This window comes from Hyposmocoma kahamanoa, unplaced genomic scaffold (genome assembly GCF_003589595.1).
Source record: "Hyposmocoma kahamanoa isolate Upper Pololo Valley unplaced genomic scaffold, ASM358959v1 160, whole genome shotgun sequence".
Taxonomy (NCBI): Eukaryota; Metazoa; Arthropoda; class Insecta; order Lepidoptera; family Cosmopterigidae; genus Hyposmocoma; species Hyposmocoma kahamanoa.
This window is the reverse complement of record NW_020653575.1, coordinates 1,498,984-1,517,361: the sequence shown is the minus strand read 5'-3', so window position 1 is coordinate 1,517,361 and position 18,378 is coordinate 1,498,984. Positions and strand designations below refer to the sequence as shown.

The 18,378-nt window shown below is 35.5% G+C and overlaps 1 protein-coding gene across 3 annotated transcripts in view; it reads left to right on the top strand.

Annotated features, from left to right (window-relative positions):
- Positions 1 to 18,378, top strand: part of LOC113240658 (unconventional myosin-XVIIIa) — a 391,151-nt gene that overhangs the window by 165,700 nt on the left and 207,073 nt on the right. For all 3 annotated transcript variants that reach the window (XM_026478017.1, XM_026478018.1, XM_026478019.1), the window contains 7 exons: positions 3,954 to 4,091; positions 5,487 to 5,630; positions 7,077 to 7,309; positions 8,565 to 8,712; positions 9,293 to 9,403; positions 10,858 to 10,987; positions 11,891 to 11,987. In XM_026478017.1, coding sequence (XP_026333802.1) covers positions 3,954 to 4,091; positions 5,487 to 5,630; positions 7,077 to 7,309; positions 8,565 to 8,712; positions 9,293 to 9,403; positions 10,858 to 10,987; positions 11,891 to 11,987 — 1,001 coding nt within the window. The remainder of the gene's footprint in view (positions 1 to 3,953; positions 4,092 to 5,486; positions 5,631 to 7,076; positions 7,310 to 8,564; positions 8,713 to 9,292; positions 9,404 to 10,857; positions 10,988 to 11,890; positions 11,988 to 18,378) is intronic.

The following is an 18,378-nucleotide window of genomic DNA, read 5'->3' as shown; positions in this document are numbered from 1 at the left end:
AGAAAAAAACGATGGAAGTGCCTTTAGCCTCGATTTTAGCGTCGCCAAAACTGACACATTCATAATTTGTAACACTATGAAATCTTAATAATGATTGGTCTCGTAGTTCCAAATTAAAAAGACATAACAAATTCCGGGCTGTTAATATAATTTAAACTTTATCCTGTTGGCATATCGTTGAAACTTCAGTACCATCAATACCTATTATTGCAAGTTAGGTTTTGATTTTATATTGAAATTTTAATCAATGTGCTGCCATCTAGAGGTTGGTAGCTGAACGACAACAAATTCGAGGTATTTATTTAGTTCACCAAAAAAGAAGCGAGATATTGCAGCGGTATAAAGTTTATTTTTCTTTGTTGTTACAAAAAAATGATTACGATTAACAGAAAATTGAAAATATATTAAAATTAAATGAAATAAAACTTGAATGATGATACGAAACATCACTATGATAATATTACAAGTGCTACTATCATTGTTGCACTCCAAAGTAGCAAACAAACATTTTCTGCGATTTTCGAGATTTTGCGCGAGATAATTGACACGACCATAACGTACAAAGCGAAAGTGACGGACTAAGCTCAAGTTTGCGGAACTCCGCGAATTGTTGGCACACGTGCCACTGAAACTAGGCAGTCCTACTGTATTTATTGTTCTGTGATATTTTGGATTTCTATTATTTTGATTTTGGTAACCCCGGCCGATACTAAATTCGCCATTTTGTTTATTTATTGACCGACCATTCGCCATTGATTATGTCATGTGTGATCTGATTTTGAAATATTATGCTTGTAACAGTATAACTAATAATAATAAACCGAGAGAAATATTACCATTAACATACTTTACTCGTCTGTCTTTAAATAATCTTAGCTTTTATACAATAAACTTATAATCGGAGTAACTACTTTATATTTACTACATTTTCTACAACTTATCTTCACGACGATCAACGTATGGACTTCACTACAACCCGTACAGATTATAGTTTTCTAATCCTGTTTATCACTCGGTATCGAATCACATTTTTTGCTACTAATCAGCGGCGAAATTTCTAAACTGTTTTTCAATTGATTCAGTTAAACAAACCGAATCATTCAATTATTTGTAATCGACAGTACAATTTTGGCCATCACTAAACTGTCTGTAACCAGGTCAATGACTTGTTTGTTTACCTTTTATGCAAATTGGCTTATATGTACTAAACATTAGGGACATTGCTACATATTGACCACTCAGCCGAGGACCCAACTTCACACACCTAAATTATACCTGGTATTAAGATTGTAATGTATTTTGTTTATTACCTTATTTAGCTTTGGCTGTGTGTTTCTTAAATAAATAACTGGTTTTTAATACAAAAAAAAAACTCTTAAAGTTTATGGTTTATCGCATATTAAGCATTAGAAGAAGGAAGGAAACGCCCACTACTAAATTACAGCTTCAATTTCAACGTACACTATCAGGCGCCATCTATCAATTACCACTGGTTATTACTTACTATCTGATCTGCTGATCATTTGTCGTTAATTATGAGAAGATAATATCTAGAACTACCGCGTTGTACGAAGAGATTGAGGTACTAGCATTTTAATCACAAAAAAACACGTTCCAGAACATTTTTTTTATTATTCTACCAAGTGACGGGACGAACGAGTCCTTGACAGTTGCAGTGTCACTTAGAACTTTAAATCACAAAGATCTGAGGGGCATTGCCACTGCGCTTGTTACCATGAGACATAAGATGACAAGTCCCATGTGCCTGTAATTTCACCAGCACTGTTACTTTTCAAGTCTAACGCAATAAAGCTCACATTACTGCTTGGCGGCAAAACTCCCTACACGAACTCAGGAGCTCTGTTGCAAGTAAAAACTTTACGTTATTGATATAGGGAAATTTTGACGATAAAAATATAACCTAACGCAATGTTGAGATTGTACTATGTTAGTTGTCAAATGAGAGTAATGATCATATTAACGTTTGGCGGCAGAAACAGGTAAGGTGGCAGTACTTTCCTAGACGAACTCTCACATAGAGCTCTACTGCTACCAAAACTTAATGAAGAAGAGAAGAAAAGAAATAAAATACATTTATTTGTTTACCACAAATGACACCACAAAAGAAAAACAAAACTAAGAAAAACAGAAGGAGAGAAGCAAAACCAAAACAATCAAGACATTCAACAAACAAAACATAAATAAATAATTTCAAAACAAACTCACAAACAAAACAAAAAATATAAATAAAATTAGATACTAACTATTCACATAAAGTGTAACTAAGTATAATTAAGTATACTTTGTGTGGTGGCAGCTGTGGTAACAAAAAGGTAACTAACTCAGTATTTGCTATAATGAGTTGCTATGTTTGGCAATCGCAAAAAAGCCTAAGACCTGAAAAAAGTAAAATTTTGTTAATTTTTATGCAATTCTTACTTCTATCAACTTGTTCGGTAAAAAATATGTCCAATTACAAAGGAAAAGAGTTAGTAAACTAAAATGGAAAGTAACAATTAAAACCCATTGTCTTAACTATTTCCCAAACACATTTTGCCCGTACATGGAGCATTCTAGTCATCCAGTATATAACCAGAAATAGAGACGAAATGTCATTTAATTTGTTTGAAAACTATTCTGCCATATAATTACTGTGACAACTGCGCTCCGATTGGCTAGCCCGAGTTCGAAACAATTGACGGGTGTCGTCAACTGTTTCACTTCAAATCGACCAGTTAACTTGAGCTTTGCTATAATATTTTTTAATATTTAATTACCGATGAAATTTGATTCCGTTTGTTTTGTAATTAGATGTTTTGCTGTTTTTCCTACACCACCGAATAGAACAGCACGGCATTCTTAGAGATATTGTCTTTATTACAATAAATACAGAATATTTTTTGGAATATACGGAGACGTACACACAGCTCAGTAGTTGGTCTATCTATATTTCAGTGTATTTATAAGAGCTGTATCGCTAATGTGTTACCAGGAATATATGGCCCTTATTTAGTCAGAATGCACTACAAAATGTTGCATTACCATTTCTAGACAAATGTTATGCGGTGATACAAAATACCTATTTACAGCTAAGTGATGAAAGGTATTTTGCATTGCTAATTCAATTATAAGTTCAAGGACGTTTAAATTAGCTATTTGAATATTTTACGTCAATTTTATACGAATTTTTATTAATATTGACTTGCGTTTATTGGTGTTTTATTAAGTAATAATATTTTTAATGCTAATTTGTTCTATAACAAAATATTAATTTTGTTATAGAACAAATTAGCATTAAAAATGTCTATTACGGCTATTTCGATATGGTGTTTATTCACACATTCCGACACATATACAGATTGAATACAACAGAAAGAATAAAATATTTATTGTCATAGCAGTGAAAGGGCGCTAACTCATCATATGTTTAAGCACCATAAGGCGCTGGTTTTCAGTCAGAACCAACCAGAGGTACTAAATCTAGTAGTTGTTTGTAATGAAAGGTATAATAAAGGACTAGAAGTTACATTGTTAATTGAAATAATAAAATGTAATAAAGTGTGAACAGTGCATCTAAAATAACCTATTCAATATATAAGTGCGGATATGAATATATAAGTGTAGCTGTAAGTGAAAATTATGGTTGTGATTATGTTTTAGTGCAATAAACCCATATAACTTAGCTTCACCTGCACCCATAACTTTCAAAACCGGAACGCCCTAATGCTCACATTGCTGCTTGGCGGCAGAAATAGGTATGTTGGCAGTACTTCGCTGGACGAAATCTTTCACAAGAAGCTCTACTGCTACTATGGAACTCAAGGACTTAAACAGATACTCGCACGTTTGATTAGTGTATACCAAAAGTCTAGTAAGGTACAGAAGTAATACTAAATACAGGAATAGGGTTGATATTTGATTATGACGTAATATATGTATATTGTTACGCCCAGGTCTGGCTCCGGCAAAACTTCAGCGATGCGTCACTGCATATGGTATTTGGCCAGCGCCTATCCTGCTCAGGGCACGAAGCTCACACCGGAGCGGCTTGACGCTGCCTTTGACGTGCTGCACATCTTTGGATCTTCGCGGTTAGTATATTAAGTTTGTGGAATTAGATCTATTTGCCAAATTTTATTGAAATCGGTCTCTGGAAAGCGTGCGAAACCGTTAGAGGTGGAATATTTTCTTCAAATTAAAGGTACCGGTCCCATTCCCACGGTAAGGTCCACCAAAAAAAGAATCATCAACATCGGTTCCAAGAGAATCAACAAATGCCGGAGTAGTCGTGTAACATACACACAAAAAAAATGCATTCGAATTGAGAAGCTCCACCTTTTTTAAGTCGGTTAAAAATAAACCTTGTTTATTGCTATCTAATAAAAAATACACTCCCGGATACATATTGAAGCTATCGTGCATTTTAGTATTAAGTGCCCTAAGCTTAAACGTTTGATTGATTAAATACTATTATCCAATTTTGAAACTGGTATCCTAAGTTTCATTTCCATAAGTTCTTGTTGAAAATTTGCATTTTTTTAACCAAGGAAATCTTTTTCTTCGATGATATCCAGTCTTTGTATTCTAGCCCTTTAAGAATAGAAATGCGCTCGATTTCTGTGTTTAGATTTCTATTATGATTCAGTTAATGTGCAGTATTGCTGCTTTTCAAACGCATTAATTAAGCTATTACTAAAGTAAATTTTTGGATTTATTGCGCAGTTGTATTCTTAATGTGCTAAATTTTAATTATTAACACAAAGATGAAACACTAAGAAAAATTCCTTCTCAATCCGGCTAGATTCGAACCAGTGCCTTCCTTTTTATGTGCTTGTTGCAGATCTTTGTTTTTTATTTTTACCGACTTTTTTTGCCGAAGCCATCTGTGAGAAATCTATGAAAATTTTTTCTTCACTCAGCCAGGTATCACCGAATAAGCCACGGAGTTTCCCATTGGTTAAAATCATAAGTTGACAATATTATAGCCTTCCTTTTGAATTGGGAATTTTTAAGATAGGCCGCCGTTCCAGACAGCCATCGAAAAAGTTCTAAAAATATGCGTACACTATTTTTAGAACTTCATTAATGTGCAACATCTGTTAAATGGCTTTGTTAAATAGTTCTTGTTTTATAAATTCAATAAAAATTTGAAATACAATAAATAGCGACATCTCTTGTCGGGGCTGATAGCTGTAAAAGTTTCAAACTGGGTGACGAAATATAGATTTGTCATAGCTGGCGCAAGGGCTAAAAAGTCGTTGAAATACCAAATACAAAGATACGACGCAAGCATTTAGAAACATTCGTGAGGTCCGCTAGTTCGTTCCGTGGCTTAGGTGGTATAGCGTCTGACAGTGTATGCTAGAAGGCGTCGGTTCGAATCCGGCCAGATAGAAGGAATTTTTTCTGAGTGTCGATCTTTGTATTAATAATTATAGTTGTTGTTGCTATTAAAATTAAATTGTTCCGCATCTTTCCTATTCTAGCACGGGTGCCAACCCCCACGCGTCTCGCTTCGTATCGCTGGCGTCCCTGGACTTCGATGGCGGTGGTGCCTTGGTTTCCGCCTCAGTGCAGACACTGCTGCCTGATTTGAGGCCGCATAGTACGCCGCTTAGGGCTCTGCATACGTGAGTATGAAATGATCACAGTTATATCCCGTGATGAAAGTTCTTTTAATTAGTTCTTCAATTGTTGCCCTAAAATTATGTTACATTATTAATTGCCATTTAAGCTTCAATAAAAGTGTGCCGTTGTTGGTTGCACTGCACACGAGATATTTTCAACAAGATTTTTCTAACGATATTTAATAACAAGTCGATTGAAAAAATTGCGTTAATTATTCAATTGTTGTTATGTGAAGCAAACTATTTCATTGATCATTTTAATGAACAGACATGCCATTTGGCACTTTTTTCAATGAACTTGTTATTGAATGTCGTCGGAAAAATGTTGTTAAAATTATCCCATGTGCAGCGCGACATTACTGTTACGTAAACTGTCACTCCACACCGCACAGATAGCTTAGGACCCGATTCAGTTAAGCGGTAGGCCTGTAGTATATATTTGTTTATTTTATTATTTATCTATCGCGGTTTAAAGCTCTGAGTGACACTGCCACTGTTATGGTCGTGTCTCTTCCTACGAGGCGCACGACTTGTTCTTCCCATCACTTGATGACATTTAATGTAATAATCAAGCAGTTTCTAAAGATATAATATTTCAACAGTAAAATACTTACATGCAAAAGAAAAACTAGTGTGAAATTAAAACTTAAGTAGAAAATGTAGTTGTAAGTAAAGTTTGAAGGTTTTGACAAGTTAACAATGACAACTGCCCTTGTAGTATGCCGCCTCGATAAAGCTGTTATACCCACATTTAGTTCTCAAAATTCGAATGATAAACCGACATTTTCAAATTTTATCACAATAGCTAACATGGCGAGCACCGTGATATCACATTTTTATGTCATCGCGTACGCCGCGACCAATGACAGCAAAAGATTAACACAGTACCAAACATGGCTGCACGGTCAAAGCGGATTTTAAAACATTTTTACACTAATTATAATTTGTAATTTTATCAATATAAAAATTTAACGGGACAAACGAGATGAAAAGAAATAATAAAAACAAACAGTACAGTTCAATACATGACAGTAATTATAGTACGTAAATAATAATAACACGTTGCCGACAAGTGCAATTAGTTAGGAATAGTGTTTTATTATATTGTATGTATGTAGGTCCTTAAGGTATGTGTTGTATGGGTCATGTGGCCTGAACTAAATATATAAATAAAAAAATAAAATGAAATAAATAATATAATGGAAAAACAGAAACTACAAAATCCATCGTTTTTTTTGTTTCATCGATTTCGCAGCGATGATTAAAGACAAAGATAGCTATATACGCAATTTCATATCGTTGTCCTTGTTCTTCCAAAATATGTAACAATAGTTCGTTGCCAAATAAGCAAACTTAGCTTTATCAACTGAAATAAATATTGTCACGGAGAGGTTTATCACACATATACTGACTGCCATGCTATGGCTGCTGATTACCTTTTATTTCTAGATTATTCCACGGCTGCGACGGCCGCCTGCGCCGCGAGCTCCTCCTCGACCAAGCCCCAATCAACGCTCCGAACCCCTTCCTAACATCCAGCGAGAAAGCGGAGGCGCCCACTGAGTTTGCAGCCCTCAGAGAAGCAATGAAATTGCTCAGTGTCACTGAACAGTCGCAGATGGCTGTTTGGAAGATTCTTGCTGCTATCTGTCATTTGGGATGGGCTGGCGTTACCAAATTAGGTTAGTAATTTTAGACCATACTTTGTAACGCGTCAAGTAATTATTCAAATTCGATATCGTTCGTAAAATTCCGTTTTTATTTTCGGAAAGCTTCCGTTCTATGAAGTGGTGGGAGATAATATGAATTATTTGCTTTTGGAGTTCCACTACTCAACACTAGATGGCACTATATTCAATACTTCTTATTAGAATTTACACACATTTAGCGAAATATTTGTAAGATAACAAAAATAATGCTGTGTTTTTAAAAAAAAATTGGCTCTATATTGTAATTGGTGGTGATCACAATAGATCGATTGCCGACCACAGTGGTGGAGAGCTGTGCACGCTTTAACAATAAATAAATATTTCTCAGGTACTTTGAAGAACGTAGAACATAACGCTCATTTGGTGCTACATTGACGTATTTGTAATTTTGGCACAATTGCATTAAATACACTCCCAGACACACAATTCGAGCCACCTCGCATCAGTATTAAATGCCCTAAGCTTAATCAATGTTCGATTGATCAAGAACTATCCTACGCAATTTTGAAACTAGAATATTAAAAGTCTTTTCCATAACTGCCTCCGTAGCCGAACGGTTACCATGCCGGACTGCCACGCGGAGGTCCCAGGTTCGATTCCCGGGCCGGGAGAAATATTTGCATGGCCTACATTTATTTCTATCGTAAGTTTGTGGTTGTGGTGTAATTTGTGGTTGTCTATGTGTGTGTCCATGGCACCCACGACACAGGGTTTCGCTAGTGCAGGGCTATGTTGAGTGTGTGCGTTATTATTATTATTATTATTATTATTATAAGTCCTTCTTGGAAATTCGACTTGCAAAACCGGGGGAAACGTTTTTCTTCGATGATAACACTATTTTTATACTCTTTAAGGCAAAAACGCGAGGTGGCTCGAATTATATGTCAGGGAGTATATGTTAACACAATGTGTTAAGTAAGATACTTAATTAAAAATTGCCAAAATTACAATTACATCAATGTAGCGTCGAATGAGCGAAAAGTTGTTTGTAATAGGATTTTTTTTTTATTATAATAAGTGGCGAGACGAACAAGTCGTGCGCCTGATAGTAAGCACTAAACACGTCTATCCATAACAGTTGCAGTGCCACTCAGAGCATTAAATCGCAAAGATCTAAGAGGCACTGCCACTGCGTGCGCACAGTTGTAATATTGTCTTTATAAGTTCATTCAAAATAACCCAGCATAACTATGGAATCATATTTTACCAATATTTATATTAAATGCAGCGAGCACGGGTTCTGGTCTAAAGTACCAGTTTACGAGCGGTGGCTGCGCGCAGCGAGCGGCTCGTCTGCTCGGCGTCGGTGCCGAAGAATTGGCGCGGGCTATATTCGCCGCCGTGCCTACCTCCCCGCAGCCCGGATCTAACTTAAGGTAATTTAATTACTGATATCGTGTCGTACTACTTTGGTTCCCAAACTTTTTTGTCTCGTAGTCCACGTGCCAATTTTTTCTGTTTTGCAGGGGTCTACCATTTCTAATATATGGATTCATTAACTTTAAATTTGTTTTTGAAAGTTGACACAGTGCTATATAAAAACATGATGTTAAGGTAGGAAATGAAACTATTTTTCTGGATTTAAATCGCGTATATTTGTTTTTTCAAACAAACCAACGTTTCGGGCCCTTTACAGGTCCCATGGTCACGGTTGACTAGTTTCATTTTACAGGTTGAAATAGTTTCATTTCCTATGTGTAATAATCGCGAAAACCTAAGAACTCGATACGCCATGTTAAGTATTATACATTTTTCTAACCGAATAGAACAGCTCCATATCTTATTTGTTATAAAATGTTTATTTCGTAGGTTATTTGTGTCTATTATAAGAAATTATTACGCAGTGGCTTATCGTGGTGGGTACAGAGAATCACCAGGTGTACGCCTTGTCCGTCCCGTCATTTTAGCATCATCAAAACAAAGATGTTAACATTGGTTGTTTCATTACCATTTAAGGACCCCGTCGCCATCCAACGAGAGAGAAATCACAGGTGCGGAAGCTCTGGACGCTTTCGTGAACGGCCTCTACAACGAGACGTTCAACATTATCGCTGCACTTGTCAATCGGTAAGTTATTTATTACTTATTAGTAATTATTACACCTGTAAGATCTCCTTCTATTCTTCAATAAAACTCCGTATAAAGGTAAGTTCTTCCTGTTTATTGGAACTTTGGAAAGTGGACTGCATACAGCTTATTTGAACACTTTATCTCTATCCTAACAATCGTGATCTATGCCCATCTGACTTAGTGCGTATTCTTATAAGTAAAAATTATGAATGTACAAATTAAAACAATTCTTATTAGAATCTTATATATATATATATGTCGATACGGTGTCTTCCACACCGTGCCGCCCTATTAATGCGCCGCGGATGCCCTCGACCAATCAGAGCCCTTGCATTATTCAGTCGCATTCGCTCCGACCGGCCAGACGCGTCTCAGCCGTCCGTAACGCTTATATTGCTCCTGTATCGAATCTACGACATTTCGACCAGCGCACAAAAGTCGAGTCTTGTCGGGGTTCTATCGAAACATTTCGGGAAGTGCGCACAGGAATTTTACAATTGAGGAGCGTCGGAACAAAAACAATAGGTCACATTTTGACTTGTTTCTTTTTCTTTAATGCCAAACGGTAGTTTTTATACATTTCTATGAATAATTTATCCTAACCTAACATCTACCTAACGTAATGTCTACCTTTACATATGCGCGCGACTTTAAGGAGCGATACAAATACGATGCAGCCGCAATGGAAACGCGATGCAAACGTGATGCGAACGCGATACAAACGCAATGCACGTTTTAAATTGATTAACTAATTTATTGATTTAATGCATTTATTAATTTCACTTTTAAATCTACAATTAACGAAACAAAATAATGTGCATAAACCTAATCTTGAGTATCTTAACCTGAACAGCAACCGCTAAATCTTCCTTCAAAATACGTTTCAAATGCACTTGCTGAACACAATGCGTCCAATCAGCTCAATTAGAATAAACAAATTTAGAGTTGACATTTATGGGATTTATCCGTTTTTGTCTAATCCAAAAGCGCTTTGCCACTTCCTTTTTAATACGTCTACGGTTCCCGTAAACTACAAATTCAGATAATTCAAGCCTCGAGTGAGTTTTCAGTTTTAGACGAATTCGACTCAATTGTCGTTCAAATCCTCGCTTATCATCAGATGGGATTGTGCCCAAACTTATGTCTAGTTTTCTTAAAAAAATAATTATAAAATGCATAAAAAATTTGCCGGCTTCGGCTAATCGGGTAACATATGGGGACCATCTACGTACTGGCTACCTTATTGGTTAGGTTGGGTTGATTAGGTACGTAGGCCATAATCTATAGTAGACTTGAGAGTATATTTTTAAACAATTATCACTAGTTATAAGTTTCTAACCAAGATATGATTTAATATTTTTTGATGTTTGATGTTTGGTAACTAGATGTTTTCTACCATAAATTGTATATGATAAGACATTAACCATTGTATGCCTTTTACAATTTTGCAGAAGTCTGTCTACATCAGCTAGAACGTCCGCGTCTATCCTTCTTCTGGATACACCTGGAGCAGACAATCCAATGTGTGCAGGACAACAGAGCGGGGCATCCTTATCGAAGTTGTTGTCTAACTACCTACAGGTAAATGTGTCGTAATAACATTTACCTTGACTCTTATTGTTATAAATATCGAGATCTTTCAAAGATAATGTTAAAAAAACATTATATTTAAAAAAGATGCACATAAACCCACAAAAATTCATTATTATTAAATTTGGTCTCTGGTTTTGGTAATAAATACGTCAAGGGACTTTGAGTTTATTTTACAATAAGAGGGTATATTTTATTTCTAAAAGGCATATATTTCAATATCGTGTAATTTGTCTCCGTCTCTGCCTTACGCGCTTCATAGCCTACGCAACTTTTTTTTATTTATTTACACATAAAAAATCATACAAAACACGTTTTAATGCAATGTAACATAAATTATATCGTTTTCCCGTACATTGCTGTATTCGTCGGCGTTAGTGTGGCTGCGCTTGTATATATATGTTTCTGTGTGCGTAACTCGCTCGGTCGGGTTAATAGAGTGTGTAGTGTGATGTAGGACAATTTTATTGTTTTTATGTGGATGTGATTGTTAGAATGAAACTGGTTAATCAATTAAATCTGCCGAATTAAATACTTTTATGAGGTATCATAAAAAAACCATAAACAACTTTTAGAATATTAAACTTATTTAATGATATTTGAGCTATACATCATTAGGGTAAGTTCCGATGAGTCGAATACGTTAAGTAAATTTATCTGTTCTTAAATCTTCTATCTTTTTCTAGTTAAACAGATATTTGACCATTTGTCACTTAGCCGCCTTTTAGTTAGTGGACGGCAGAAATAGAGTGTTCTTTTTCTACTAGGTTAGTTTAAATATTTAGTTTATATTATTAAGAATTTCTGACTATTTGTTTCCTTTGAATAAAAAAAGGCGGACTATACTACTAGACTAAAATATTTTTGTCAGTAATACTGTAAATATTTTACCAGGAACGTCTCCAAGCAGTCTTCCACGATGCAATGTTAGTATCTCCCAGGGAGCGATACGCTCAAGAAGGAATTGCGCTCGATGATGGTGCTGAAGAAGGTAAATTTCACGTATTTACTATGACATAGCTTGTCAATAGGAAAAATTGCGACCTCAATTTTTTATTAAACTAAGAATGTGTTCGCACATAGCCACATGCTAGTGTTATGTAAACAAAGTCAGGTCAAAGATGGAGCGTGCTTACTTAAAATGCCTCATTTGTTCAATATAATTACGGTTTGTATTTTTTTATACACGAAATATTCTTACTCGTCGAGCTCTACCTATAAGCACTGTTTTTAGTATAAAGTATATCATCGTTTTAATTTTGCGTAAATGAAACTTAAATGAAATTTAAGATCATAAATGTAAACAAAGCTGATGCCAATATCAAAAAGACTTTAAGTATCGTGTAAAATTGGAGGACTGGAAGAGATCTATTTTGAAGATAAATCCACCTTTGCTTACCCTCTGTACAATTAATATTTATTTTTTATTTATATGGTGCAATAAAGAAAGTGTATAAATGTGAAAAAGTGTAAAAAATGCAAGAAAATGTATGCATACAAAATATTACCGAAATACTTTTGTGACTCCCTATTTGATAACATAAGCCCGTAAAAACTGATTTTGTGATAACATTTTTATCGTTACCGGGTTTCACAACTTTTAACTGCCCTTTTTGCTTACATGGTTTTTGATCTCTGTTTGTTTGTTTATTACCTATCATGACTACCTAATTAAATTTAGGGCCAGGGGACCCATTTTGAGGGGAGGGGGAGAGTGAGTAGTGGTATTATGGTTAGATAAAAAACCCTTTTCTCATTTAAATAATAATATTAATATATAAAATATTAATAATAATATTTTAATATTTATTTTAAAAATAAAAAAAACAAACAACAACAACGAGTATAGTCAGGTAGTGAGAAAATATGTGTAGCAGGTACAAATTAACTACTAACTAATACTTAACTTATAATCTATAATTACCTTATACTTTACAATTCCCTAATACTCCATAATTAACTAATACTATTAACTAATCTCTAATTCTCGGTATCGCTAATTTCTTCTTCCGAAGAATCAATTTCAGTATACTCGTAGTCATGCATGCATAACATTAGGACTGTTAGTACTTTGACTTCGATTTACAGATGGGGGTATTATTAAATCTAATACTTCGCAAGGGAGGCTACCTGTGTTTTTTGGGAACCTCTCTTAGGCCGTATATTACAGGGTCAGATGTGATCAACAACATATTAATTAAATTTTATTCGCGGCAATACGTGACCGTTTACGAGTATTATGCTCTCGGAATCTTTTGCAATCTTTATTGCGAGCTACCTGAGCTTCCTTAGAAAGCTGCCTAATTGGTAGCAGAGCTGACTGAATAACATCTGTACTGTGTACAAAAATTTTGTGTAGCAGGCATGTGATACCACGGATAATGATTTATATACAAATGTCTAGTGGTTTGTGCTAAAGATTTAAATTTCTCGATGTTAATATCGTAACCGCAAGCTTCATCTTCAAGGATTTCATTGCTGCACTAGGTTCCTTCGCGTTTGGATACCACTTTCCACTTAACATCAGGTGGAGTGGAGTCATTTGCCTGTCAAGTATAAAAAAAAAAGAAAAAAAAAAGCTAAAGTTCTAACTATGGTGGCGAAATTTTTTATAAGAGTCACATCTATACCTGTAATATCTGCGCTAAGCTCAGGGTTCGCATAAAGTCTACGGACGGTATTTCCATCATTTGTATTCCCAAACACTGGTTTCGGTTTATCTACAATTAAGCCCATTTCAGTTTTGAATCGGTTTTGAATGTAGACGGAACGCTGTTTCACATTTTCTTTATCAGCTTGATCTCGTAGCTGCCATTTTTTAATATCGAGACGGTAGCTTATATGTAGCAAACATTCAAAACAACGAATCCATGCATGCAGTGTAGATAAACCAAAACCAAGGTTGCCCCTATTAACTACATACTCTCTAGATTCATCATTCATAACTTTTGGGGTAGCTCCACAAATATAGCACATTTGTGATGAAGAAATTTCAGTCAAAGCATTGCACACTTTACCGTCAATCATTGTGAAAAGTAGTTTGTGCTTGACAGATATCTCTTTGCCATCAACGTTACATATTGTCGGCAGCAACTGGTTTATTTTCTCCATGACTTTATTTGTTTCTGCAACGGTAAAGTCGGTAGTTTCCTTGGAGAAAATAAGCTTAATAGATCGACAATACATTGATGAAGATGGACGAGGAGTAGGAGGAGCCAAGCAATGTTACCATTTTCGTCGTGCTATTGAAGCGGCACAAAGGAAAACACAAATAAATATTCATCAGTGGCTTCATTACTGGTGAATTTTTGTTTGTAGGTGCTGTGACCGGGGGGCCAATCGCGCTAATTGTCAAAGGTTTAACCAAAACCTCCAACCTCGCCAATCTGACACGTTGTGTACATTTCGTATCGCGCTAACTGTCAAAACAAAAACCTAAGCCTAAACTTAGACGTGTGACACGTAACGCACATTTGGTATCGCGCTAATTGTCAAAGATAAAACCTAAACCTTAAACGTTGCCAATTGGTATCGCGCTAAATATTTTGACGTATTAACCTCACATGTAACCTTGGGGGCATAGATTAACCTTTGAAAGATTAACGTTTGTGTGACAGTTAATGGAGAGTAACTTTTCACTACATTTATCGTATATTAAAGATGTTCCACGGTTACTTAAATGTTTCGGAAAGTGTTTATGAGGTGGATGTGGCCTAAGAACGGGCTTTAAATAAAAGAAAAGCATAGAAAGACGATCACATTTAACATGTCTGAGGAGAAATTCCGCAAACGATATACCGTTTGTCCACGGAATTCATTTCAGGATTGGTGGAAGAACTATGCCTACATATTCTCGTTAAAGGACGGTCTGTTGCATTGGATGTGGAGACAAAGGTAAGGGTTAAGTGGAATCCGAAAATTCTCAGTTTTGCATAATAACCAAAATTTCTATACTGTGTAAATCATTATTAATTTTGTTACAGATTTTAATAGCTCGTATAGTCTTTAACAACTGGGCTGACCCCCATTGGCAAGTGCTTATCACCCTTTCCCAAGCCAGTGTCAGAAAGGCACAAGCGGTAGCTGCTTCAAATAAACCAGTTATTATGAATAAATATGCAGCTTTCCTAAAAGGCATGCCGAAAGAGATGGTATTAAAAGGCGGTGAGAAAATAAGCTTTACAATGTACATCATATTTATTAGTTCTTGTCTTAATATTTCCTGTTATTATTATCAAATAAAAATGAGAGATATAGGTAAAATATGTATAGTTGTATAAAAATATATTACAAGGTTACAATTTATCTCTTTTAACACTTGACTTTATACAACATATCGTCCCCTTACAGTGAAGCCTCACATATGCATTTTCAGTTAGTTTTTACTGATTTTTGTTGAATAAAAATTAATAATGTAATAATATAGTATCTAAAAGAGGTATAATTTAAGTAATTAAAATGCTAACTACATACATTATTGCATTTACTATACTTCACACCATATTTTTATCTTCATCCTAAAAAATTACATAGAAATATGAGGTATTCATTCTAAGATGACGATGTATACCTATTGTAATTGTTTATTATCTTAATATCTAAATTGATGTATACTTTTAAGAGGTTGAAATAAAAAAAAGAGTGTATTTTTAGTTTATTTATTGCCTCAATCTACCCCAAATCATCCTTCATTTCCAGAGCGAGCTTGCTTTTGATTCTTCAAAGAAGTCTGAAACAAAAATATGTATATAGTAAGATTGGAGACCTAAATTTAAGACTGTGCCATACCTCTCATGAGAGTAGTGACAGATAAAGCAGGATGGGTATTTATATACATACAGTATGAAGCCAACATAAACGCCAGAATGTTTAGGGGCCTTTTCAAAATACATTTAAAAAAATGTTTATATCACTGTGGAAATATAAAGGGGACAAAAGTCTACAGATTAGACCTTCGTTCCTTACGCTCTTTCAGATTTCCACAATTGAACATATCATCAGCAGGAATTAAGAAAACATGTTGAAAACAAACCTGTCATTTTTGTTAAATATTCTATCAAAAAGGTTTAACTGCAGGCACCAACTCGGTAATTGCTTTGCAAATGGCAGCTACGGATTGGGCATGCAGATCATCTGCTTTGGCAGAAATAATAGTTGCCTCAGCCTGCACCCTGCCAGCATTCACTTGCTGCAAGAATGCTTCGCATGCTCGCAGCTCCTCAATGCATAAGAATTCTACCCGGCTCTGCTCCAACGCTCATCAGCTCGCTGTCAACGAAATAATAGATGTGATGTAATAGAGTGAGAAAGAATTTGCTCAAATTGAAAGTTACTTTGTTTTTTAATTAATAATAAAGAGTGAGAAAGTTTGTTATTTAATTGTATGTTTGAAGTTATTTAGTTACTTTGTGCTAGAGTTGGTGTCCTTTAGGAAGGTTGGTAGGGCCTCTGCCGCAGTCGATGTGGCGTAGATTCTCACCCTGCTTTTCATACCATTCCATACCTGAATAACAATAATAACATTGCATATTATAGTGATATGAGTTCTGGTACAATAACGGTGAGTGATCCACTCACTGTATCCTATTACCTAGCATTATAGCTCACCTTTTGGGATCTATTGCGGGGCCACAAAATAGCCACACACTCGCACCAAAGGCGTGCTGATAACACGCGCGAACAACGCCGAGCGAAGTCATTCTCAAGCCACATCTCTGTGCGATTCGAACTCCAGCAAAGATGGAGCTGGCTTACAGTGGTCGGTCGCCGTCCGACCGCATCCACATTGGCTGAAATACGAGCATCATTATTAATTCTACATTGCTAACATTTCGAAATTAATAGTAGTTAGCGTACCTATTTGATTGTATAAAAAGATACTATTTTATTAAATAGAATATTAAAAAAGGAAAACAATGTGTAGGTACTTGCCTCTGCGTGTTTTATCTACAACAACAACACACTAAATTCAATTAATTTGGTTCAAATCACAACACATATGTTTGTTTACAATAGAATTTAATGACATTTCTTTTACACACTTTTTTAAATCGCTCTTTTATAGACTTGAATTCGTAGATATTGACATTTCAGTGCGTTTTACGGTAAAATTTAGTCGGTTTTAGGAAGTCAAGGCACGTCTCTTAAAATTTAATACGAGGTTATAGTTTGAGGTTTAACTGAGGTTTAGGTTCATTAAAACTGATAGCGCGATTGCATTTTGTGCGTCTGTAGAACCATTAATTAAATAAAACCATAACCTCAAATGTTGTAAGGTTAAACCTTGCGAAAATAGCGCGATTGGCCCCCGGAACTGCCATCACAACCCCACTTGCTTATAAGTGTGAATGGTGCCTCTAAAGAAGAAGATTTAAAAACTTCATAGTGCGCATTCATTAAACGCAAACTGTTTTATTTAAAACAGCTTGAAGTTTAATCTACACGAACTTCACTCACAAATAAATCTTCTTCAGGAAGAAAACATTCCATCTTGGTTTGCCAAAGACTATACATTGATGGAAATACCATATGACCTGCTTTCATACTCCACTTCCGCGTTTGCTTGTAGGCGTGGCTTGTTGACTTTGAGTCCACATAATATGCCAAAGCCTTTTCCTTCGTTAAGCACCTTTGACTGTTGTTTTCACTATCCCTGACAGTAGCTCTTATGGCTTTGCACTTTTTGGGACTTCCCTAAGCGTCCCTAATGACAGCAGCCAAGTTCCGGTGCCCAGACGTGCTGAAAATTCTCAGCCACTAACTGATTAGTGTCCCAGGTACTGAGCAAATCCTAAATTCTTCTCCTTTTCGTTTTATTACTGGATTCTTCAAACTCTTTGCTTGCACGGCCAGGATTTGAAGATACAGTGGATGAAGATGGCTTTCCGTGGCAAAGGGACACTTTAAAGACGAAGTCTTTTGACGTCCACTCTTCATTTTTTTTTTTTCAAAAAGTCATCTCGGCTCTTTTTGTGCGTGTACCATTTTTTCCTAAATTTGAATTAAATACGCTGATTGTCTTCTTTAGCGCCTTTGAAGCATCTTCAGTGATGCCGGAGAAATCATATTTTGAAGATAAGAAAGGAAACAATCCGCTATTCCGGTTTTCTTTGACATGTTTAGCCACTCCTCAAAAAGTTCTAATCTTGAGATTGCGAAGAGGTGCTCTAGAAAAAAAAAGTATATGTTCCACAGCAGTCCACAGCCTAGATTTATTACTATTGAAAAAAAGAGAGTTCAAGCTACCATATATTATGTTAGTTTTAGGTCTGTAATAAACGTTGGCAACACTTTCCGAATCCAAAATCCATAAAAAAGCGGGAAAAAATTTATATAAATTTAAATGTGGGATTACGTAAAAAAATAACGGGCCGTAACTTCTT